Source organism: Marmota flaviventris, chromosome 13 (genome assembly GCF_047511675.1).
Source record: "Marmota flaviventris isolate mMarFla1 chromosome 13, mMarFla1.hap1, whole genome shotgun sequence".
In the NCBI taxonomy this organism is placed as follows: domain Eukaryota; kingdom Metazoa; phylum Chordata; class Mammalia; order Rodentia; family Sciuridae; genus Marmota; species Marmota flaviventris.
The window spans coordinates 29,920,219-29,946,337 of record NC_092510.1 but is presented as its reverse complement, the minus strand read 5'-3'; the positions used below and the strand labels follow the sequence as shown (position 1 = coordinate 29,946,337).

General features: G+C 38.3%; 1 protein-coding gene across 1 annotated transcript in view; it reads left to right on the top strand.

The window, feature by feature from the left end:
• Positions 1 to 26,119, top strand: part of Rorb (RAR related orphan receptor B) — a 46,734-nt gene that overhangs the window by 2,119 nt on the left and 18,496 nt on the right. The window contains exons 2-4 of the mRNA XM_027940114.2: positions 5,496 to 5,897; positions 21,330 to 21,451; positions 22,847 to 22,979. Of these exons, the coding sequence (XP_027795915.2) occupies positions 5,496 to 5,897; positions 21,330 to 21,451; positions 22,847 to 22,979 (657 nt within the window). The remainder of the gene's footprint in view (positions 1 to 5,495; positions 5,898 to 21,329; positions 21,452 to 22,846; positions 22,980 to 26,119) is intronic.

Genomic DNA, 26,119 nt, shown 5'->3' with positions numbered 1-26,119 from the left:
ATCATCTTTAAAATGCCTCCTAAGTATGTCTTATGTCAAACCACTCATAAAGATAAATATTCAAGTGGTGGGAGTGGTGGTTGGGAATACAAAGAGGAAGGGGCTCAAGAATATGAGAGAGAGAGAGAGAGAGAGAGAGATTCTAAGGATGAATAAAGCTTCCTTACTATGTCATACAAAGGAAGTCAGTCAGAACCTTAATTTTAAAGGGTTCCTTACACAAACAAAGAATACCAATATCAGGAGGCTGGCTAGGTTTTCTCTGTTGTTGATAAGTAATGCCCAGTATGTAGTATTAAGGAATTCCCAAAGAAAGCCACGCATAATGGCACACACCTGTGATTCTAGCTACTCTGGAGACTGTGGACAAGGATCGAAAGTTGGAGGCCAGCCTTAGCAACTAGGCAAAACCCTGTCTCAAAATAAAATTGAATTTTTCAAAAAAGGATTTCAAAAGCCCCGAAGTTATGGTTGGTTTGCTATGTCTAGTCAGAATGAGAGATGGAGTTTCTACTGCCACTAATTTATTATCCTACCATTTACTGACTAAGCAAATATTTTCAAAGTACCTTAGCAGTAATACCTAAGTCAAGGTACAATGTCCTCACAGCTGACTCCTTTCTACAACCCCCTACCATTCCTCAGAGATAAAGTGACATTTTCATTTCAGTATACGTGTTTGCTCTGTCACTTATGCTGGCTCGGGGAATGTCTCCTTCTTATCTGATCACTGCAAGTACATGGCTATAAGTTGATATCTTAGCATAACAGTTTAACTCACTGGATGTTCATTCTCTCCTGAATTCCCATCATATACTAGTTTATTAGTCATGGCACATTTGAGAGTAGACATCAAACTCAGAAATAACAACTTTGTTCAAATTTACCTTAAACAAAGAATGAAAAGGCAAATCCACTTAAACACATGCACGTGTGTCTGTGTCTATAAAGAGGTGAAAGTGGGCGGGTGGCAGGGGTGGGGTAGAATGGACAGCATGCTATGCCCACAGAACCTTCTCTACCATCTTTGTTCATCTTCCTTTTAGTGACCTTTCACAAAGGAATCTCAGGAAAATGTTTGATATCAGTAGAAAAATATCGGCCCTCAAAAAGAAAACACAATACTCACCTTGCAAAGAATCTAGATGATAAAAAAAATAATTATTATTTTTAAAAATCTAGAATGTATCCTCTTAGAAGGCGTGTCTCTATGAAAACATAGAAACTGCCCTGTACAGGTTCAGGCTTCACAGATAAGGCTTCTTCTATCCAGAACTGTACTGTTTCTATTTAAATCATTTAAATTTCCATGAATTAAAATTAAAAGAAACTTGACGTTCAGTTCTTCAGTCACACTAGCTGTATTTCAAGTCCTCAAGAGCTGCATGTGATTTATGGCTGCCACACTGGGAAGCACAGAGAACCCTCCATCTCTGGAAGCTCTGCTGGAGAAAAAGAGAAGATTTAAAACTGAATAGAGTTAGGTGCATTGAATCAGACTAGAGCACTAAAAAAGGGGGGCAAATCTCTAAAATTGAAAAGAATTAAATTAAGATCCATTTAATTGGTAAGCAGCAATACGTAAACACAGAAATGCTTGAACCAACAATAGTAAGATATAATCATTTTCAGAATGACTATAGAAAGGCATAGATATTCGTTGTATAAGTGAGTTTTCTTGAAACCAAATGTTCATGTCTTATGTCATGAAGTATTAAGCAGAAATCTTCAAGGAATAAATGACTTTATTTTTCCATTATTCTGAAAATTTCCATTCCATTTAGAATCCTGTAATACAAACAAAAATGAAGTGATTTCTGATACTTATGAATAAAATTATTCCTTGCTAGTGTGAAGTACAAAGGAGTATTAACAGGTATCATGAGCAAATAGCATCATTACTGAGTATTTATAAAGTACTTGTAACACATACATAATTGTGCTAGTTTCGTTAACAGTCAGCAGTTTAACAAGAGGATGCCTCTATGCTCAAGTGAATGTCATTAACAGAATCATTCAAGTCTGAGGGGGCAAACTCTTAAAACATGTGCCTTCTTGTCAATGGGTAGTGATAAGAAGACTGTCAATACTTGAAAATATTGTAGTAATATAGCCTTTGTTAAAATAGGTCGATGAACACACCACGTGTACTTACACATAGTGACTAGGGATAATTTATAGGTCAGAAGAGTTCAGTAGGTTTATTTTTGGGCATATACTGTAATTTTTCCCCAAATATGTCAACAATTTTATTGCAGGGAGGAACACAAACCTGAAACACTGGCTTATCATTTTTCTGAAATGAATGGGAAAATTTGTTCTAGAATAGTATTACAGTTGTTATCAATGAAGTCCTTGATTTAGGATAAAGACTGATAATCCTGAAAAGAAGTGGAGCTTTAAGCTGTTTCTTTCTAAATATTTTAGTTGCTGGGTGGCCTAAGAAGTTGATCTCTCTTAGAAAAGAGCCTTTCTCTGCTGCATTTTGAGATGTTCAACCGAGCACAGCTCTTGACAGCATACTTTTTTGACATTGTTAATTTAATGATGAGGACTCTGGTTAAAAGTACAATTCTGCTTGTGCCATCTGCAGGTCAGGTCTGCAACTCTGCTGACCATAGCTGGCCTTGCCTGAGATGACTGAGGAGGCCACCTCAGCTTCATGTATCTCATTCTTCAGCAGATTAGCTCAGGCATGTCCTTCCAAGCTGAGGGCCCATTCACACAAGCCCTTTTCAAGCCTTTGTCTGTCTCACATTTGTCAATCTCCCATTAGCCTAGAGCAGGTCAGTGACCAGGAGTCAAGGGGTGGGCAGCAGGCCTGCACAGAATGAAAGGGCTCTGCAAATAGACACAGAGAAGGGCATGGAAGGGAACAGGTGAGAAGAACTGACGATATTAAGGCAATCCATTCACCATACATTTCATCTAAATATAGAGCATATAGAAATCTAAAGCAAGGATTAAAAGGAAATTAATTTTTAAAGAGACTACCTTTCTACTTCCATATTAGATGAGTTTCTCATTGACAATTTTTAATTCTTATGAATTTTAAATAAATAAATGCAAAACTATTCTACTAAAATGAGTCAGGAAATAAATCTCCCCTTGGACAAAACAAAAAATGTAATCCATAGGAATAGAAACCGTGCTTATATTCACCTCTTTAACTGCAACAAACAGCATTCTGAAATTAAATAAATGCAAAAGGACAGAAGAACAGCAAAGAAACAAGCATGACACATGATTTTCTTTTTCAATCAATATTTATTATTGTTTAGTTATTCCTTATACAAAATATATATATATATATATATATATATATATATATATATATATATATATATATATATATATATGAGAAAGGTTTCCCTAAAAATTATTGTAGAATTCTATCCGTAGACAAACTGGAAATATCACTGCAATTAGTAAGCAAATAAATGTGTCTCTGAAAAACAGAATCTAATAAAGGCAGCATCTCTACAAACTAAGTTAAACACAATGATCTAAATGATTCAAGACCCTATAAAAGCAACACTGAGATGGAGAGATTGATGGCAATTAATCATCTTGCTTGTCTTCATTCAGAAAAATTACTGGATAATTACCACTTCATTTTCTTACTTAGGCACCATCAGAAAGCCAGAATGTAGGGCTATTTAGTAAGACTGAGAAGAAATAGGAAGACTTTGGGCCCAGCCCTCACATGCACAGTCCAGGAGGAAAATATGCGTTCCTCGACCTGGAAGTAGATGGGCCACCTCTGTTTACTTCCTGTCAATCAGAACTTAATCACATAGCCATGCCTCTCAGGGAGGGGAGCTAGGAAGTATGGTGTTCATTCTCAACAGTCCATGCTCAATAAAAGTTGGTAGCTCTATGCCATGGCAGTGGGAGGAGAAAATCAATTTTGGTAGAATATTGGGGGAAGTGAATGGAACTTCTCTCACAGCAGGAACCTCCTAAGTGGGCCCTTTGAGCTACAGAATTCTCAAACATTTCACCCTTTTGTTATTCATGGAAGAGCAACAACTCTAAGGACTGAATCCAGGAATTGAACCCTCCACTTCCTTCTTTCTACATTCTTGGAACTCCCACCACTAACAAGTAGTAGGAACACTGTCACCAAAGAAAAGAAAACAGAAAATCAGAGGGGAGCCTCTGCACTTGTCATATTTCCCACCACTAATGTGAGCTGAAAAGTGCTTGATGATCACAATGGGCAGTCCTGAGCCCCGAATATGCTGGTAACAGGATGTTTACATGCTAAAAAGGAAGTCAACAAAAGCCAAAGTGAGGAAAAATGTCAATATCCACAGCAGTTCAGAAGGCTTAGCTCCACGAGTTAAGAAACACATTGAAATGGAGTCACTTTGTATTACTGGTGACCACAGCCTCTTCTTTTTACTCAAAATGGCTGAGAATTTCGCTGGCAGAAACAGGCAAAATAAAAGTTGGGACTGGTAGAATGAGGAAAGTAGTCATTGTTGGCTCATTTGCTAGGCATTGGATGCACAAAATTGCTGTGTTCCAATATTTTTATCATTTGATCCCTAGATTCATCTGGAGATAAATGATGTAGTTTACTTTAAATGTGTTTGTCACCCTGCCCCACATCCTTGGTCTTACCCAAAACACTAATTACACAATAGATCCAATAGTAACATAATAAGGTCCTTTCCAACAACCCAGTAATCCTAATGCTTATTAACTAGGAAGTTAATAATGAGTCTTGTAGACATTTTAATAGCAGGTATAATTTGGTATTGGGGGGTTAGGGGTATTGAGGAGTCTCTTGTTTGTTTTGTTTTGGTTTTTGTATAAGTGAAAAAGAAGCAAATGTACCTTCCAGCTTCATGGCAACAAAAAAATGCATAAATTTGTTTCATTTCTTCCAATCTCAGTGCTGTAGTTTGGATCCTTAATATTCCCCAAAGGCCCACGTGATAAAGGCTTGATCCCCAGCTTAGTGCTATTGGGAGGTAGTGGAAACCTTCAGAGGAGGGAGGTCTCAGGTGATTGGAGGTATGCTCCCAAAGGGAATAATGGGTCACAGGCCTCTTCCTCTGCTTCCCTTTTGCTTTCCTGCCATGAGGAGAATGGCTTGCTCTGCTACACACTACCCCCCCCATAATGTGCTGCCTTACCACAGGCCCTAAAACAATGGGTTTACATAACATGGCCCAAATCCTCCAAATCATAAGCCAAACCAAACCTTTTCTCTTTATAAGTTGAGTATCTTAGGTATTTGTCACAGTGCTGGAAAGCTGACTAACACATTCAGATTTAGTTCTCATTGTGACCTAAACCAGTATAGGCCTGCCCCAAACAGGACCTTTCACCAATCATAAAGTGTAAATGAATGGATGCTTAGGTTATGGTGCTAAGAATTTGTCTTATTTGACGTTGAAAGGACAACCATCATGATTCTTAGACTTGCAGTAGTTAAGAGTGATAACCACAAGTGCTGTTTTGTGCTTTTCTCTCCGACCCAGCTGTGAAGTTCGGGAGGATGTCCAAGAAGCAGAGGGACAGCCTGTATGCTGAGGTGCAGAAGCACCAGCAGCGGCTGCAGGAGCAGCGGCAGCAGCAGAGTGGGGAGGCGGAAGCCCTTGCCAGGGTGTATAGCAGCAGCATCAGCAACGGCCTAAGCAACCTGAGCAATGAGACCAGCGGCACTTACGCCAACGGGCATGTCATCGACCTGCCCAAGTCTGAAGGTTACTACAGCGTAGACTCCGGTCAGCCATCCCCTGATCAATCAGGACTTGACATGACTGGAATCAAACAGATAAAGCAAGAACCTATCTATGACCTCACATCCGTACCCAACTTGTTTACCTATAGCTCTTTCAACAACGGGCAGTTAGCACCAGGGATAACGATGACAGAAATCGGTGAGTAGGAGTCTCCTCCAAGTTTCACTTTTGGAAGTTCTGCTTTGACGTCACCTTGGTCCTATCTAAATAGGGTCATTTTCTTAGATGTAAACTGAATGATTTGCCCTTGTGGCTTCTACGGAGAAAGTAAAGTGACCTTGAAATACATTCTAATAAATTGTCATTGTTCCCTTGCCCTCATAAAAGTTTATTTTGAGCAAAGGAAAAAAGAAAAAAATATAAATAGAAAGATGCTATCTATAAAGAAAGAACAGATGCTATCTGTTTGAATTCAGGTTCTCAGTGATGAAAAAAAAAATGTTATTGGTATAAACGGAAGTTTTAGCATGGATCCAAAGCAATGCTCTCCAAAGCCATATAGCCCTAAGGGATGTAGAGGCAATGTGTAATGACCAAATGAACAGGGGTCCACTCTCCCTCTTAAGATAGTTGGGGACAACCTTGAGCAATCGGTCCTTCATTTTCCTCTTTGTAAAGACTGAGGGTAGACAAAAATACTGCTAAGATTATCATAAATATGAATTCATGAATTCCATATGGGATTCTTAATGACAGCCAGGAAGAGTGTGGTCTGGAATGTTACAGAACATGAGTGACAAATGAGCTCATCACAGGCGGGCCCCATAGCATCAGCAACCTGATCCACTGGGGGCACCTGTGCCTTTCAGTTCCCAGGGAGTGATCCTCCAGAGGCCCCGTCCATCCGAGGCAAGCTCACTTCTGACCTGTTGCCACTCTGCTTCACCCTGTTAAGCTCAAGAGTCCATTGATTGTTTAGCTGGTTAATCTCGTTAACTAGCTGCCATAAAAATATTGACACGGACTTAACACATGGCCCTCCTGGGTACCAGAGTCACACTTCCCTAGCAGATTAGGAGAGTGAAACCAACAATGGCCATTCCAGGCTCCAAGGTCGTCATTTACTGCACTGGGAGAAGCAACATAGGGCTCCAGAACTTTTGAGTCTCCTCCCTTCCCACCTAAGAGGTGGCAGAGCAGAGGGTCTACCAACCAGGCTCCCTGAGTTCAAATCCTGTCTCTGTGGCTTATGACTTAAACTAGAACAAGCACTTCAATCCCAGTTCACCCATCTCTAAAAGGGAAAAAGCATTAGTTCATAGCTTCTGGGGACGTTGTGAGAATTACAACACTTGGCAAGTGCTCGAAAGCTCTTAGAATTTTATTATTTATATCCCATTATTTATTCATTATTATTATTACTTATATGCCATGTGCTCAGTCACCTTCCAATGGGTGCATAAAGCCCACAAGAGCTTTAAATTAAGTTGTTGTGAATGCATAGTGAGATCCATGGTCATATTCTTGGCTAGCTGTGCCATCTGGTTGAAGAAGGAGCCATGTGACACAAGTTATAAACCTGAAATGTTGTTTCTCCCTTTCAGCAGCTCAGAGCATGGCAGTGAGTACAGCTGTTGACAGAGCACAACTGAGGCAGGAAGCCAAACATCAACTGCAAAAGCAAAGTTTCTCGGTTTCCTCGTTATCCTTAACTTATACTGCATCACAGGCACTTCTCAAATACATAATTCTCACAAACATCTGAAGAGATAAGTAAAAATGTTGTTCCCACTTTCCTGTGGAAACAGAGGCTTAGAGTTGTCTTGTGAGTTCCCAGGGTCCTACTATTACTCTCTGTGATACAGCCAGGGTAGCCAGGGTAGCCAGTGTCCACCCGAGACAGTCTGAAGCCAGGGTCCTCATGTTCATTCATTAACCTGCTGCTTACTAGGGGTTTAATGTGCACAATATGTATTGTCAACTGAAATGGTCAGCCTTTTTAAATGAACAATTTTTTGTTGTTGTTGTTATTTTCTTTTTTACATGCTGTTCCGAAAGGGCTTATAAAAAAGAAAATAACAAAGTCACCACTTTTTATACTATTACTTAATATGTAGTAAGTCCTTGAGTCTATCATTGGCTTGGAACATGTTTAAATTCTAAAGAAACAAAAACTCACAATTGTTAGGCGATCTTTCTTCATAGACATGGACACACAGAATTAACTAGAATATATTACCCTTGATTATTTCAACATATCATTAGTTTTTACAGATCTCTGCATATGCTCTAAATTTTGGAGGCATCTTTCATCAGACTTTAAGGGGTGCATTTAGGTTGTCCTGCGAGTGCTTTCAGATTTAGCAGACTCCTAAGTCTAAATATTGACTTGGTTCACATTTTATTAAAACAGCAATGCCACCTAGTGGACACAAACCCATGCTATGCATATTTAATCTAGGTACCTATGACAAGCCGCTGCTGTGATGCAATATTTCCTAAACAAAATATTGCCACTCATTTCACTAACTCACTAAGTCCATAATAGTGCCATCATGCAGGGAGGCATCATTAGTTTATTGTGGTAATTAAGAAATCTGGCTCTGGAGTTACACTGCCAGAGTTCAAAACCTGGTTATGCCTCTTCCCTTGGGCAATCTGCTTGATCTTCCTGTAAACCTGGGCCAGTAGTAGTCCTTGGGAAGGGGAGTTTAAATGAGCTAATATTCATGACTCTTTAGGACAGCATCTGTTATACCTGTAATAAAATAATTGATATTATAATTACTAAGATCACTGGTTATATCAGGAAATATAATGATCTTTTACTGAGCACCAATTCTGCTAAGCAAAGTCCTATATTTAATTCTTATGTCAATCTTAGTATGCCTACTCATTAGTCTACTCATTTTACAGATGTAAAATTAGGCTCAGGATTTACATAACTTGGTAAAAACAAAGAACACATGTCTAGTAATATCCAAACCCATTCTTTTAACCATTGTAGTATATTTCCTCTCATCATAAAAAGGAAACCGATCACAAGCTAATTGGCATTCCCACAGCAAAACATGCTTAATATTTGTTGTGTACCTGAAGTCCTTCGAGGTGGAAGGAACTGGAGCTTACTGAGTCTGCCTGCTGACATGTTGACTCAATTTGATTAGTAAATATCTAAGCCATGCTGGTTAGTAGCAAGCTGTTATAGAAAGAACCCTGTGCAGAGAAAACAGGAAATCTGATTTTTAGCCACATTCTGACTGGGTGAATGTGAGGTTGTATCACACCAAAGAATTGTTTAACATCGTTCTTGGTAACTAGAAGTCCTGATCTACTTCTTCTGGTTTTGGAAAGAATGATGAAATCTGCACAACTAGGTCATTATTTTAAAATTGAGTCATCTATAAAACAGATCTTTTAAAAAAATAGTGTTTAGATAAGTGTATGCAGAATAAGGTATTACAGTTTTGAAATTTTAATAAAAGTACATGTTAATAAACCATAACACAATTACATAAGCAACTACATTCAAATCCCAAGACGTCAGTTACATGAATGTTATCAGAGTCAGGAATATCTGCCAAGAAAACAACTTCTTTTACTCCAAGGGCACTGAAGGAATTCAAACTTCCTAGGTTACTGACCCCAGAGATTACACTGCATATATAAAAGGAAATAAAGAAAAGTCTTCTGTGTCCTTTAGTCATCTTGAACTTTACATCAGCATGTCAGGTCAGCAGTGAAGAAACCATCTCATTGTCCAGATGAAGAAACTAAGGGTCAGAAATAGTGAGAGACTGTCCTTGGGCACAGAATTAGCTGTGTGCTAAAGTTCATTCTAACTGAAACCATTCCACTACCCTAGACTGCCAGGCATTCTTTCAAAACCTTATTTTTGAAATGTGCCACACACTCAACACAAGCAGAACATGGTTTCTGCCCTCACCACCTGAGAAATGCACAGGAAAATAAGTAATTACAATTCAGAGTGTCATAGGTCCTGAGTCCTGGGGAGTCCTGGGCAGTCCTGGGCATCCTGGGATGGCATCCTTCTGGAGATGAGAGAGTTGGCTCAGGAGAGTTGGTGGGAGCTGGTTACTCTGAGCCACCTCTCTCATGAGGAAAGTTTTATTCCTGAAATTCTGAGAATAGAAAGCAAAACGTGAAACATTCCAGAAATTAGACACCTGGGTGTTTCAAAATCCCAAAGGAGAAAGAAACCGTGAAATAAGAGGACAGACATCAGCTGTCAATTAATATTTAGTCAGCAGTGTTAATCGGGCTCAGCTGGAAATTTTCTTCAAGCTCTCCTATGCATGTGTTGTATGTTTTGAGAATAAAAGGAGTTTGCAGTGCTTGGTGATAGAGGAAGTTAGTTAAAGAAGACTCAGCAAACAAGCAGACAAAGAAGGTGGAACCTCTTTTCTTGTTTGCTTTCCTCCATTAAAGCTCTTGAGATGGTTTGTAGGATTCTGCAGGTCTAATACTCTTAATGAAAGCTCATTTAAGCTGAGATGTGATTGACAATTTATCTAGAGATACCAGACAGCAAGACTATTCGAACCACCAAAAACATCCTTTAAAGAAGACAAAATATCCATCAAATTCCCTGTAATGCTAGGGGATAAGTTGCCTTTTACACATACCACATGAGTTTGGTGCTCTGCCGAATAATTTTCTCTCCAGATAAAGACAATGGAAAGTGAACTCATTGGTCTCCTCCTATACAATCTTAAACCCAGATTTATTTTCATATGCCTTTGTGTTCTATTCATGGAGTTTGAAATTTTAAGTATCAAAAGTAAAAATAAAAACCTCATTTTAAATGCACGTATTGTGAAAGCTAAGGATTAATAGTTAGAGGAGATTACAAAAAGGCCAAAAAGTGATGTAGTCCCTGAAATATATTATTTCATTCTGTCAGGGCCACAGAAAAACACATAAGATATTACCAGTAGTGTTTATTTGGCACACTTCTATAGAAGTAGATGTTGTGATTGCTGCTTATTAGGAACCCCAAGCAAGTGCTATAGTCTTAAAGGAACACTTTTAATGATATGTGTTTTTACAAGTAAATATTTTATAGCTGCTTAAAAATATTATACATAGTTAACTATTCATGCATAAATGGTATAGAGAAGTTGACTTTTGCTATGTATTTTATATGTCCTTTCATTGCACCTGGAACAAGTAGGCATTGAAACAAGTAGGAGGAGACTAAACTAGTGAGAAAAGAATCATTCAAAATAGTGTAAGGAAAGGAAAATTCAGCATCCGATTTTTCCTTTCATGCCTTGAGGGAGAATACCTTATGACCTTCCATTGTTCTCCAAGCCCCCACCCCACCCCCACCCTTACACACCCTTTGCAGGCAGGTTAGGCAGAGTACACTGAAAATGGGAGCCCAAGTTCCACAAGCTACCTGCATAAGCTTACTCAAAATTAGTTCAGCCTTTTCAGGCTTGGTCTCATCATCTGAAAACTAAAACAGTTGCACTAACTGATTTTGAAGCATTACAGTTTTCTCATCTCCCAAAGATCCTTGGTCATGTAAACAGATATTCCCCCTTGTTATGGTCACTTTACAAGAAGCCTACAGTGGTAGTAGAAAGGAGGGGACTTGTAGACTACTAAGCAATCCCGAATGATGCTGAGCAACTTGCCCATGACATATACAGCAAGCCTCTCTTCCAAGGAGTCAGAAAACACTCAGGGCTTTTTCGATGGGTGAAATGACCCTGCCAATCCCAGAGTTACTAACCACTACCAAATCTCTTCTTTCCATCAACCCTCCTAGGCAAAATAAAAGGGGAAAGATGACATTAAAATGAAAATCAAGAACAACCAGGAGCAGCTTAAGGACAGGGTGGTAACCAGGTGAAATTTTAACACAACCGTGTTCTTTATCACCCACAGAACATCTCCCAAAGGCTACTTTGTTCCAGAATGCTGTTTTCTATCTCTAAAAGGAACTCCCTGAGTGCATGGGCTGGCTTGATCAACCCAGTTTGCCGCAACCCCTTTGATCTCTACCATGATTACAACTATGACACTTACCAGTGCATAGCCATGATTCGCTCTAGAGGGGACCCATGACAAAGGCTCTGCATTTCTTTTTTGGGGTCATTCACATCCAAATCTTTCTGGGTATCTTTTAATAACCTCCCAAAGGTGATCTAAAATCACCCAGTAACATGCTCACAGTAGGTCTCCTGGCATGCTCAGTGCATTGACTTCCTATGACTGGAGTAAGTGGTATAACATACAAATCATGCTGTGACCAGCAAGGCTATAAATAAATGCAAAGATCATTGACACCGCATGCAGTATACACATATATGCTCAATTCAAGTTCTTATAAGCATACATCTCTATTTACAGTACGTAAGTACGTGCTAGTCACTAGGTGCTTGTATCTCTGCTAATGCAGCTTTCCTAATGTGCTAGCATTTACAAGATTAGGTAAATCTTCTGAAACACCTTTTCTATTTTGGGTTGAAATTGTGCAAAATTGGTCTTCCTCAGGGCACTTTCCCTGGAGTTACTAGTCTGGGATTAATTTTTGGCTCTGGATTCAGAACTTCATAAGAAGATTCTAAAATCTAACAGTCTAAAAAAAAAAAAGTTATTGAGAAGCTATTGGAAAACCAATTCCATTTTATACCCTCAATTTCAAAAGCCATAGTAGATACGAAATATGCTGCAATAAGGAAAAGGAAAGGCACTTTCAGGAGGTGCTGCCTGTGGTTTGCAAATGGAGGGAATGTTGGTACTTATAAGCGGCCTTCAAAACAGCCCCTATTGACAGTTTCCTGCCGTGGAATTGCATTTCAAAATGTTATACTGAAGCAAGTCGTGTTTTTAAGGCATTGCAAGCTTTAACATTGGCTAGGAGCTCTGAATTGCTTTGCCACTGGTTGGGGTGGATATGTACCGTTTTGGCTACATTTTCAAGCACCCGATTTTGGAAGAGCTGGTTAGGGTTAAAATACCAGATGGACCATGGAACACAGTGAAGCCAACTGATCAGTGGGTTAATAGAAGTCAATGCACTCTGGCCTCATTCACATGGTAGACAGAAAGCCTGCATAGGAGAGCTTGAAGAAATAAAGTCTGTGCAGGTTAGGAGAGAAAGCCTGTGATGTTTGCAAATTGAAGAACCTGTTGGAAAAGTTCCCCATTGAAAGGTCTTTTTTCTTTTATTTTATTTGATTTATTTCTAGATGTAAGCTTTCTTTTGACAATAATACCTCAATACTAAAGAGAATAAATTTACTATTTGAGCCATATTTATGAGGCTTACTGAGGAACTGCTATTTGTTTTTCATACAGGTTTGTTCTGGAGTGATTTGGTTTGGACTATTTAGAAAATGCTTCTTTTAAAACATTAGTCAATTAAATGCATTATTTAAGCACTCAAGTTTTAGGCTATGTGTTGGAAATATAAAAATGGCCTCCAAAGATTACTCCTAAATTATTTCTTCCTAAAGGTCAGAAATACATTGACTAAACTTCTGAAAGGGTTGTGAGATGGGGGAGAGATTGCTTCTGTTTAAATTAACAATCAATCCCTATGTCAACAAAATTCACATAGTAAAAATCAATCCTAATGATGGCCCTGAGCAACTTTTATAATTAGGTTTCATCATCTGTGACCCACACGTCCTTTGGGCAGTATGTGGAGGTGCAGTTTTAAAAGGAGAGTAAGCAACATTTTTTAATGGGCTCTAGATTGTATCATTTTTGTTTGTACTATCTAAGACTCTTCAAGTGCTTTTAAGACTAAGCTGTGCATTCACCCTCTGTAACCCTGTAAGACTTCTCCCATATGAGTCCAAACAAAACAAAATTCCCATGTAGCCGCTCAGACGCTCTTGCTTAGAAAACATCGCTGCTGCCAAAATCCTTCTGTGGATGGAGAATCAAACCCAAAGATACCAAGACTTTTAAAGGTTAAGTGACTGTCCCAAAGGCACAAACTAAATGTTCTGAAAGGGGCCTTGTGCGATTTCCTCCATCTTACCAAAAAGCTCCCTCAGAACTCATCTATTCCAGGACACTTAAATACATTAATCTTCCCCGATTGTTCTGCAAAGGCGGCCTTTTACTAAGAAAGTTAACTTTGAAATGTAGTGTTTTCATAATAGATTCTTTCCCAATTTTGTCAACTAGTTTCAAAAAAGGAAACTCTAATTTCCCAAAAATTAGACATGCACTATTGCAACAAAATACTTGTGATCCAAAACAGCTTTCTGTTATTCAATAATAAAGAAGGCAACCTCTTAGTTAATTTGTTTTTGCTGCTTGTGATTTTTTTTTTTTTTTTTACCCTTTTGGATATACTGGGCTTAATCAGATTCTTTCAGTTCTTCTTCTTCAATTCTTCTTTCTGCTTAATTTCCTGCTTTTTTTTTCCTGCAATAAAAATGTTATCTTACACAAGCTTCCTGAATTTGAGAACATTTTAACCTATTATTATTATTACTTGCATTAATTATTATTTTAATCTATTATTATTACTTGCATTAATCTGATTATTTAAATTATTTTCCTCTAATACATATTTAATTCAATTGTGTATATCACATTTCAGCATTTTTAAGTTAAAAATATTATCTTATATCTTGATAAATTTTTTTTCTGAAAAATGCTTAAGAAGATTTCAATCATGCCATTCTCTGATATGAGTTGACAACAGAAATTTTATAAAAAGGAAACTGAAAGCTATTCAGATTCATTAGAGAAAGAGAGTAATGAGTGTTTGAACCAGCCAGGCGCAGTGGTGCATACCTATAATCCCAAGAACTCAGGAACTGAGGCAAGAGAATTTCAAGTTTGAAGCTAGCCTCAGCAACTTAGTGAGCTCCTGTCTCAAAATAAAAATGAAGAGGTCTGCAGATGTAGCTCAGTGATAAAACACCCCTTGGTTCAATCCCCACTTCCAAAATGAAAGAAAATGAGTGGGTGGACCATGAACTGAGTCAACAAGTAAGGAACCAGTTACTGATGCCTCCACCCAATTCATACTGGAAAGAATTTGAAAAACATAAATATTAAATCTACTATTTTCTTTGGAGTTTAATAGCTCATTATATATCCTGTGTTAAGTTTAAATGTTATTGATGGTTTTATTGTGAAAACACAGTTCTATTTATGCAAAAAGTAAAGGTCTCCAGAGGTTTGCAAAAATCAGAGAGGTCTTTAAATGACATTGTCTTCTCTGACATTGTCATCTATAATACACATACACCTACTAGATTTGTCCCACTTAATGATAGAAAACTTATAAAACTGGTGTCCAAGCAAAATGTGAATTTGGTTAATGTTTTCCTTTTAGCCAATTGTCTTAATATATCACAGTTACCGCCTCAGAGTGGGGATTCTGAGGAATCTTGATATTAGGAAAACCTAACGCAGGCACTTAAAATATGCCTTGAGCAAGTCCGTAGAGATATCCTGGCATTAATTCAAAGTGAATCCCCTCAGAATTCTACATTCACACTAGTAGTATAAACTAAACAGAGAATTCAGTGGTTCTGTAGATCCTTAAGGCAAGTGACAAATTAAAAATTCATTAACCATTTGGATTGAGGCTGAGATATAGTATTTTAGGAAGAATATTTCCAAGCTTTAAAAAAAAAATCCCTCATGGAGAAAAATGAATAGAGGGCATAGTTCACCAAGAAGAAACCATCCATCTTTGCTTGGGGGGGTGGGGAGGAAGAAGGTGAGGTGAGAATTAGGAAGTTCAGATGCAACACCCTGGCACTATGTATAGCTTTGAATCTCAGCTTTCCCGCCTTGGTGCAGTTGGGCCGCGGGTGCTCTTGGTAATAACACTGAAAGCAGCAGTTTTAAAGATATACTTAACTTTCCCCACTCGCAGGATGTGGGATTCTAATGAAACCACCCGTGTCTGGGACACTGTAGCCTTTGGAGCACGCGCCATTTGCTAAAATGTCTAGTGAGAGCTAAAATAAGCCCCTTTGGTGGAAAAAAAAAAAAAAACCCGCTGAGTGGTTGAAATCAGAGCTGCAGAAGGTCACTTGCTATTTTAGTAGCTACAAGCTGGTCCTCATTTTATAGCATCACAGTTATAAACAATAAATTGTCACCTTGCTTGTCAGTTTACTCCTTTCTCAGTGAAATAAGCAGAGGTAGCCTGCTTTCTACATCCCATTTAAGTAATTGGATAACTTGTTTCTCAACTTTGGTTTATTATTGGATCAATATGCAAGAAAAACTGTTTTCTGTGCAGTTCTTTCAACAGTACTTCAAAATATTTTTCTTACATCTTTTTACATCGTCTGATATGATTGACCTTTAAAATTCCACTGAGCTACGACAACTTTGCCACATATATATCAACCATGTTGTAAATGCCTTAAAGAGAGACTTCCTTCTAGGATTATTTAGATAGAGTCAATCTGGAAGTGGAGGAAGGAGGTTATCTCCAGCCCCAGGGTTCTGTAATTATTGCACACACCATTGAGAATTACCACCAATTTTATTCCATTTCTCTCTTCAAAAATTTAATTTCTCTCTTCTTATTGCCCACATCATAAGTGGAATTAAGATTACCCTTAAGAATTTTAAGGAAGTGTGACAATTTTCACAACATTGTCTTACTTTTTTTTTCATCAAAATGATAGAGAAGTACTTAGGTCAATTAGTTTAAAGCTATTCTCAGTTATTTCATTTCATTGGAATCTCACATTGTCATTTTTCGTCCCCAAAAGTTAGTTGATATATGAAGTTCCAGATTATATTACTTGAATGTAAATCTTGGGTTTCAACAAGGCTTACCCCCAAGACAAGATAGAACCAAAAGACAGACAAAACAATTATGGGGTGGGGGGTAGTTTTATATGTTTACCCATATGGGTCCACAGAAGGGAAACGGGGAGGGGAGGGAGGGAGAGAATGAGACCAAGTTATTTTTCATGAAATTACTACATAGAAAACAAGGAACACAGCCTTGGTGTTTACCTGTGATGCCACCCAGCTTTCCCTTTCCTACATCAATACTGACATTGGTCCTCCCCATGGCTGAAAATGAAGAAGTGGACTGAGCATATGAAATTCTTTTTCTCCTTCCTCATCCTTTATGAACTATCAAAGCAGCTCTTGCCCTCTTAGTGATCTGGACAAACCTTTATGTAACTAAACGTGTACAGAATCTTTACTGAGGCACTTTAGTGGTTCTCACTCCAGGTTCCCTTCCACATCCACTTAAGAAATTACCAGCCTCATCCCTGATCTCAGGTGGGCCAGAGTGTAGTCCACAGAGTCCACATGCATCACCTCTAGAGGCGAGAGAATTTCCCATGATTTCATTTTCTCACCCATATTCCTGTCGGACCCATTATCTCAGCCCAGAGCATGCCAGCTCCTTATTCAACATGTATTGTCTGCAGCCCAAGCAGTGAACAAATCCGACAAAAACTCAGCTCTGAGAAATAGTGCAATCCAAGTCAGGGTTAACGGATGAAGGGTGTGCGGTTGCCCCAGTAGATTCCATCTCTTCTGCTCTTTTGCCTCAGTCTCTTTGTCTGGACTTTCTCATGTGGTTGGTCCCTGGAGAGGACTGCGTTTACTATTACCTTTTCTATTTTTTCCAGGCAAGGACTCTTGAACGTTCTTTTGGCTCCCAGCAGGAACTTTGCATACTGTATTCATTGTCTCTCCCTTTGTCCCTTCTTTTTTAAGCCCTTCTTCCTTTTTCACAACTGCAGACTCTCAGTCCAAGCAAACCGTCTCCTCTGATGTTCAAGCATCTTTCTAAACGACAGAATGAGCCCTCCGGCCTTGCTCCCATGAGACCAAGTCTGGCCTTACTGTATGCTTTATTGACCTGAGTCTCAAGAGAGTCAAAGTTGGGTTTTGCATGTGGCTCACCTCTGCACTGCAACAGTGGGAGAGAGCAGAGGGGTCGATGGAATCTGCAACTGCAGCTACAGCACGTTGGCCCTCATGACCACGTATACATCTTATATCTCAAAGAGATTTCCGTTTTATTTTTTACCACAAGGGCACAGGAACTAACAATGCACATTTAATATGTTGACTTCAAAGCTTTTAGGGCCAATCTTAACTTTCTTTTTGAATAAAGCAGAAGGTGGAAGGATGTTTGCATAGATTGATAGACATTTTCATCCTTATCTACACTAATTCAAAATTGGTCAAGTGCCTATTCTATTTAATGTTTTCTCACTCTCTGATTGCCACATTGACTGGTCCTGTGCATTCTCCTTCATAACTGTCTGGCATCCAAACCCTCTATCTCATCTCTGTCATTATCACCTGGTGGAGTATCTCATCATATCTTACCCAAATTTTCACAACAGCCTGATTAATTTCATTCATTTGCTTATGACATCTCAATTCTCTCACCGTGGCCAAGATCATTCTTCTAAAAAAATGACTATGTTAGTGTCATGACTTCATTAGCTCCCAGTTGACTACAAGATAAAATACAAAGATAAAATTTAAATCCTAGACATTGAAATTCCAGGGCATGGTTACCTGGCAGTTTGTGTTCCAATCACAGTTTCTAACCTCCCCTCATTTCTCCCCAGGCTCCATGCACCCTATGTTATAAACACACGAGACCTCTTGCTGGAAAACACAGACCTAATTTCAAAGCATCATTTGCTAACTCTGAAAAGACTGGTCCAGAGTCACTCCCTCTTTCTGAACCTCACTTGTCTCCTCAGGGAAAGAGGGGTTGGTTATACAAAAGTAAGGGTTATAAAGATGTAAGATAATTCTGAAACTACCCAGCCTACAGCTAGTTTTCTTTCTGTGCCTTCAGAGTATTATTCCCTCTCCCTGAGCTGCATCTCTCTCTCTCCCATGTCACAAACTCCTGTACATCCTTCAAGACCCACGTCATCTCCTGTGTGGTTATATTTTTTTTGCCTCCCCCAGCTGAGCCAGACCCTCTCTTCTTTGGGCTCCCACAATACCTCAGGGCACTTATTACATCATGATAGGATATGATTCGAAGCTCCTTAAGAGTGAAGGCAGTGTCTTTTGTTTCCTTGACCTAGTATATAGTAGTTGTTCAAAAAGATACTTGTTGACTAAACATTTGATGATACCGTGCTGGACTCTACCATCCAGTTCTTGATGAGCTTGCAATCTTGAAGGATCTGAGCCAAACAGATCCACAGAAATCATCCCAGAACAACCCTTTCCAGAATAATGACTTAAAGGGTCAGATCACAAATGCCAGCAGGCAGTCCTTCTGTTGGAGGTCATAGGGAGGCAGGGAAGCCTTCACCAGGAATGGACACCTGACCAGGAGTATGTGTGTGGACTTAACTTCCAATTTTGCTTAGCCTGCCTGCATATTTATTATGCTTGCTCTTCTTCATACTCTGTAGATCCCTAAGTTTTGGTGATAGAAGGACAGAGATTTCTTCACTTTGGTCAGTAGTTCCCAGAAGATAACTGAAAAGAGCAGATAGTTTTTCATAATGCAATTTTGAGTAGCAATTCCAGATTTGCTTATAAACACTGGAGCCTGTAAATTACCAACAAATCAGCATATCCTTGAAGATGAAAACAAACTGTTCTACAAAGATAAAAGTTTGAAAGCCATACAGCTATAAAATCTTGTGTTTTCATTATATGCCTACCAGAAAGCAGATACATTTTTTAGAATCTAAATAATTAGACTGCCCAGATGAAATTGAAAAATGATGAGCTATGACTTGACAATCTATTTTTATATGATGTATACAATCATCCCTGCCCTTTTTTATAACACTGAGAAATATTCAATAAAACTTTGAATATAAGATTTTTTTAAAGAAAGGATTTTGTAATATGATAAGCAAGGAAAATCTAGAAATGCCCAGTGCTGAAACTAATAGACTATGATCTTAAGTTAGCATTTTCTTGCATCTTCTACCTCTCTCCATTTATAGTTTTGATGAAAAGCTCTAAAAGATATTGAAATGTCTTCTTTTGGTAGTACTGATTGCAAAACCAGATATCTGCTTTTTCTCCCTTGCAGTCATCACATTTCTTCCCTGACAACAAACTGCACAAGATGCCCTAATAATGATAATTCGGGCTACTATTTATTCAATGTATACAATATGCCAGGCAATCATCTAAGGAGAGTTTTATTTGGGAAAGTTCATCCAAAGTTTAAATGTACATTTCTCATTCTTCATAGCACAGCAACTCAATTAACTTCACACCACATATAGAGGGAGTTTTGTGAGGTCAAAGGAAAGTGCCCAAGTACTTCTTTGAGGGCTGTCCTGGAGAAACAAAATACAGCCATCTAACAAAAGAAAAAAACAGAAATTGCACATGCAAGGGGACAGCCTGAAACACAAGAAAGATTCCATTTCTGGGTGAGCCAACAACCGTTATCAGGCAGATGTGGTCATCTTTGTTCTATGCATACCCCCCATACAGAATTCCCAAGGATTTTGGTTTCCCAAGATGTCCCCCTTTCCATGTATTCAAATAGCAGATGGGAGTATGAAGGCCCTCCTGCCAGCTCTGTGCAACTTCAAGGGACACAGAGCAAGTTTGTCAGAAGAGCTCTCGCATCTGGTTCCATCACTCAACTCTTACACCTCCAAAGCCAAAATGATTGGTGTTTAAGATACAATGTAAAATACAGCTCGTTTAGGATAGACTGCCTGCAAAGATTAATTTAGTTTGTTACTACCTTACTATAATCATTTTCTCTGAAACTTTTTTTTCAGTACTGGGGATTGAATCCAGAACCTTGTGCATGCTAGGCAGCTGCTCTACCACCAAGCTACATTCCCATTCCTCTCTAAAATATCTTAAAGGAAGATGTCATCATACAAAAAACTATAAAGTTGAATATAATGGCTCTCATGAGCCAGCTTAAGTAATTATCAACTCATGGTCCAAATCATTTCATCTTAAGATATATACGTGGTTCCAAAACCAAATCTATAAAACTAATATCATCAAAGTTTTGCTTTCATCTCTTGCCTTCCACCCTATTCCCTCTTTCTGTATAGTTTATTATTTAATCCTCTCTTTTTTAAAATGTTTATTTTAATTTTTTTACTTTTATTTTTTCACAGTGCTGGGGATTGAACCCAGGCCTGCATGTGCTAGGCAAATGTTCTATCACTAAACTACACCTCTAGTCCCCATATCTTCCCATTTTTCAAAGATGAGCAAATGCTTTTATATTTTAATTCCTTAGTTCTGTAATAAAATAGGATTTTAGTGATTTTCAAAACGTTTGAAAAAAAAGTATTTGGAGTATATGTATTAAAACTATTAGTGGACTTTTAGGCCCCAAAGCAAGCAGTATAGTTATTTCATGTGTGTGTTAATATTAAATAGTTATTTGAATCCTTAACAATTTGTAAGACACCAAGGCTGTGGGCAAGAGAGGGCAGAAAAGAGAAAGGGCAGAAAATTTTGATCAGAGAACTGAAAATTGGGAAAAAAAAAAAAGGCAAGATTTTGGAGATTTTAAGATAGATAGTAATATTAAAGATACTTTGGTGCACTCGGAGAATCTCCAAAAGGCATTTCTATAGTAAACATATAAAAACAATTTTGATTGAATAGAATTATTTTATTCACAAACTCTGGAACTGATATTCTTTCTCACAGATCGAATTGCACAGAACATCATTAAGTCCCACTTGGAGACATGTCAGTACACCATGGAAGAGCTGCACCAGCTGGCATGGCAGACCCACACCTATGAAGAAATCAAAGCCTATCAAAGCAAGGTACTCTGAGAAACAACAGGAAACTTCTCTGTGACTACCCCATTTCTGATTTTCTCAGTCTCAGCACCATCAACAATTTAGGCTAGATTAGTCTTTGTTGTGAGGGTTGTTCTGTGCATTATAGGATATTTAGCAGGATCCCTGTCTAGGTGTAGATACACAGTACCACCATCACACAGTTGTGACAACCAAAAATGTCTCTAGATGTTGCAGTGTTCCCCAGGAGGCATAACTGTCCCATTATAGTGACCAGAGAGATTTGACTTTCATCAGTTGGTTTTAGGACATCTCATGTTGGCTTCTTGGATTCAGGCAAAGAGCAGGAGCCATTGAGTAATCAGAGCAGCAATAATCATATCACACTTAGCAACAAAAATGTGGAACATGGCATCCTTAAACTTTTTTTTAGCTTTATAGATTAAAGAGGACCCAAGGGAAAAGGACAAATCTCCCCATATTATTAGTATTAATAGAATTTCTTTGTGTACATTGAAGAAGATTTTAAAGGAAGGAGTTTATTCTTACTATTCAGTATTCATGTTACTGGACTTTGGGATTGAGATCTTCAATCATAAGATGTTGTAGATGATGGAATTTTAACACAATATGTACATGTGCATCTAAATATATGATTTAAACAAAATACTTATTTTTCTCTAACATAATAGCTAACTCTTACTACTTTTATATAAATATGGAAACAAAGACATAGATATTGCTATGGTCAGTAAAAAGCAGAATTAACACATATGGAATTAGATTTCTCAGTTTAAAGAAAATAACTTTGAGATATATTTTGGGGCTTCTGTATTACTCATGATTAGTGATTTAATATCATCAGATGCCTCTTACCTTGGAATTCTTCTTACACAAAAAGCAATCTCAGACTGGGGATGTTGCTCAGTGGATGAGCATTTGCCCTGGGTCCGATTCTCAGTACTACATACACCCAGACAAACAACAACGACATTCCATACGTTCTAGAAAAAGAACACAACATAAAAATATTACAAGTTTAATGTCCATCAACTACCTGTGAAAAATGGCATTATGGAAGGAGGGAGGACCATGAATTAAATTGCTATTCTTCAAAACAAGGATTTACTTTTATATGATGGACCAAGACTTGAGTTTAAGAAAGGAGGTGGGGGGGAATTAGTAAGGAAAATAACTATCTTCACACACTCTACCAATTTAGCCTCAGTACTTTGATCATTGTGGCATATTGAGGTTCAAATAAATCGAACATAAATATAAAAATAATTTGCCCTCCTCTTCCTAATCTCCAACCTTGGGTCCCAAGTGACAGGTAACCCATAAGGCAAACTTGAGTGTTTTTTTGATTCTCCATGGAGTTCCTGGCTCTACTTACATGTTCTGTTTTCTCTCTTGAAGTCCAGGGAAGCACTGTGGCAGCAATGTGCCATCCAGATCACTCATGCCATCCAGTATGTGGTGGAATTTGCAAAACGGATAACAGGCTTCATGGAACTCTGCCAAAATGATCAGATACTGCTTCTGAAATCAGGTAAGCAAGGAGTAGACTCATGGGGGCTTTTTAATTTTATTTTTATTATTATTAAAGCTTTATAGTTAAACATAGTAATTGAGTTCCCTCCCCTCTTCTCCTATCCTTCCTCTACTCTTCTAGACTTCCTTCCCCTCATCTATTAATTTACATTTGATTGGGGTTTTTTAAATGGTATCCTATTCTTCCTTCCTCCTTTCCTTTATTTTACTCTAGTTTCCCCATATGAGAGAAAACATTTGACCTTTTGAGTTTCTGAGTTTGGCTTATTTCACTTAGCATGATATTCTCAATTTTAGACCAGGATGTGGTCAATCTTTAGCTCCGTGAAGGTTCTAGAAAATTCTTTCAATAGATAGCCCGTTTTTTACCACCCACATTGTCAGCTAACTCCCAAAGGAAACTCTCAGTAATGCAAATGCCCTGATCCCCATTCAGTCCACTTTGAAGTCAAATACAATTTTGCTTATTGAAAGTGGAGCTATTAATTGTGTAGGTTGAGATACCCACCTTGACAGGCAGTGCAAGTAATTAGTGTGTCAAGGTGGCTGAATTGCTGAGCTGGCGCTAAAACTTACTCCTTGCTTTCTGTGAGGGGGAAAAAAAAAATACAGGCTAGCTGAGCTCTGCCTCTGTGGTCATTTCCAATCTTTTTAATGAGGATAGCCTGCAGCCAGTGTATGCTGGGAGAATCTCCAACGTGCTCTAATCTTTTCCACCCCTTCTCTGGTACATTCTCACATACACACAATCACTTAGGAAGTAGCCCAAGAAATTCTGCATATAACTGACTGTGCAGATGCTATTACTTAATAGGAAAAATGATGACTTGTCTTACTCAGCTCCCTTTGAAAACAGAAAATAAGAACAATGTGGTGTTTGTGATAATCTTCATGACACAGTAATAATAATAACATCCTGTTTTACATGTCATAATATATGTATGCATTTTCATGTTTACTTATGACATCGCATTTAGTCTTCTGAGATTATTTTCATCTTAAAGCAGAGGAGGTAAAAATTCAGAGAAGTGAAAGACTGTGTTCATATCACAAAGCCAATATGTGGCAATCTGGTGTTTGAACATGAGTTAAATATGATTACTATTCTACGATGTTGCTGCTTCTTTACCAAATGGTGCAAATTGAGGAAAACGATGCTAATTTGAATATTATCAGTTTTCTAAAAACCCTAAAATTTAATTAAAACAGCAATAATCATTTATTTTGCCCTTAAAGCTACAATTTGGCCAGGATTCAGCAGGAATGGCTTATCTCTGTGCCATGAGGTGACTTCTCTGGGGAGAGAAGTACCTACTTTCAAATTGGTTGTATCCTATGGCTTGCAAAGTGTGCTTGTTGACAGCTGGAGTTCAGACTAGGCTCTGGGCTGGGGGCCTCAGTGGCTCTCCATATGAGCATCTTCACAGACTGTTTGGACATCCTGGTGACATAGTCACTGGGTTCCCAAAGCTTACAGCTCCGAAAGAACAAGACAACAGTGCATAGATCTCTCTGAGTTAGCCTCAGAAATCACATAGTGTTACTTCCACCATACCCTTCAGTCAAGGCAGTAACAAAAGCCTACCTGGTCTCACAGGTAGCAGAAGTGGATACAACTTCTTGATTTGGTCAGGTCTAGAAAAGCATGTGGAGTGGAAAATATTTTGGTGACTCGCTTTGAAAAATAAAATCTATCCCACTTATTATATGACTTTGAACTCACCTCTCAAGATGGTAGTTTTCTCATTTGTAAATTAAAGTGGTTACTAGAAACAATCAATTCCAAATTTGGAGTTGTATCAGGAGCACCAGAAGAGGTTGTTGACAGTTCAGAAACAGCCATCATCACAAGCCAGGGAATCTGAACCTCCTGGAAGAGAGCCCCATTCATTGTATTTCTAAGACTCAGATATCACCAATCCATGGACTGACATTTGGAAACCACTGACATTATGTAATCTTTAACATCTCTCCCTGCTGTAAATATGTTGACTCCAGTAGAAAAGACAAGCTACTTAATATCCTTAAAACTTCTGTAACTCATTCATAAAACAGGGATAATAAAACTCACCTAAAATGGTTATTTCAAGGAGTAAGTCTGATACCAATTGTAAGAGGCCAAAGAAAGTGCCTTCTATAGTGTAGAACACAGTAAATGGTAAGCATTTTTACTGGTGTGGGAAAGCCTTGCTTCAATAAATTTTTGCAAATCCTCTCATGTGTGGAAGCAATGAGAAATTAGCATAGCAAAGGAAATAAAACTCAGACAAATATAAAGTGGTGCCATAAGAAGACACCAAGGATGTAGCCAAATTATCAGTAGGATGCTGTCATGCATATTTGAGGCTTTGGAGTCTAGTTGTCACTTTCTAATACACTATGGGACAAAAGCCCATCTCTCCAACATATGGAGAAACTGCAGCAGTAGTTCCTCATGATATCAATAAATGTTCAGAGGGAAAAACAAATTTAATAACTATCATTTAGCACCTACTATGTGCCAGGGACTCTTTGTGGTCCCAGAGATGCAACAGTGAATGCAATGACCTCAACTGCCTGTTGCTGCAGGCAAGGTTCCTGCCCTCACTGAGCTGATAGCAAACTCAAAAACATTCTAAGTTCATTAAGGTTAATCAAACTTCTTCAAGTTGGAACTTCTCAGAGCCTGTGATCTGGGAATGTTGATTATATCTCTCTGGAGTGAGATAATTTAGCATTTTGCAAAAACCTATCTGCCCGAGAAACATTCATTTCAAAGAACATTAGATGTAAATGGTGTCTCTCACGAAACACACAGAGTTTCTATTTAATATCATCCTGTGCTGAAATAAGGAGGGAGCCTGTTAGAAACTCCATGTGGCAGGTGAAGTAGAGAGTAATGTCTCCCCAATAGCATAACTTCTACAAAAGACAATAGATAAAGGCTGGGGCTTTGGCTCAGTGGTGGAGCGCTTGCTTAGCATGTGTGGGACACTGGGTTCGATTCTCAGCACCACATATAAACAAATAAAATAAAGGTCCATTGACAAGTAAACAATATTTTTTAAAAAGACAATAGACAAGACTCATTTCCTGCAAAGTTCCTTTCTGAGCCATTTATCATCAACTGTGAATTCAAGAATTGAAACTACCTATAAT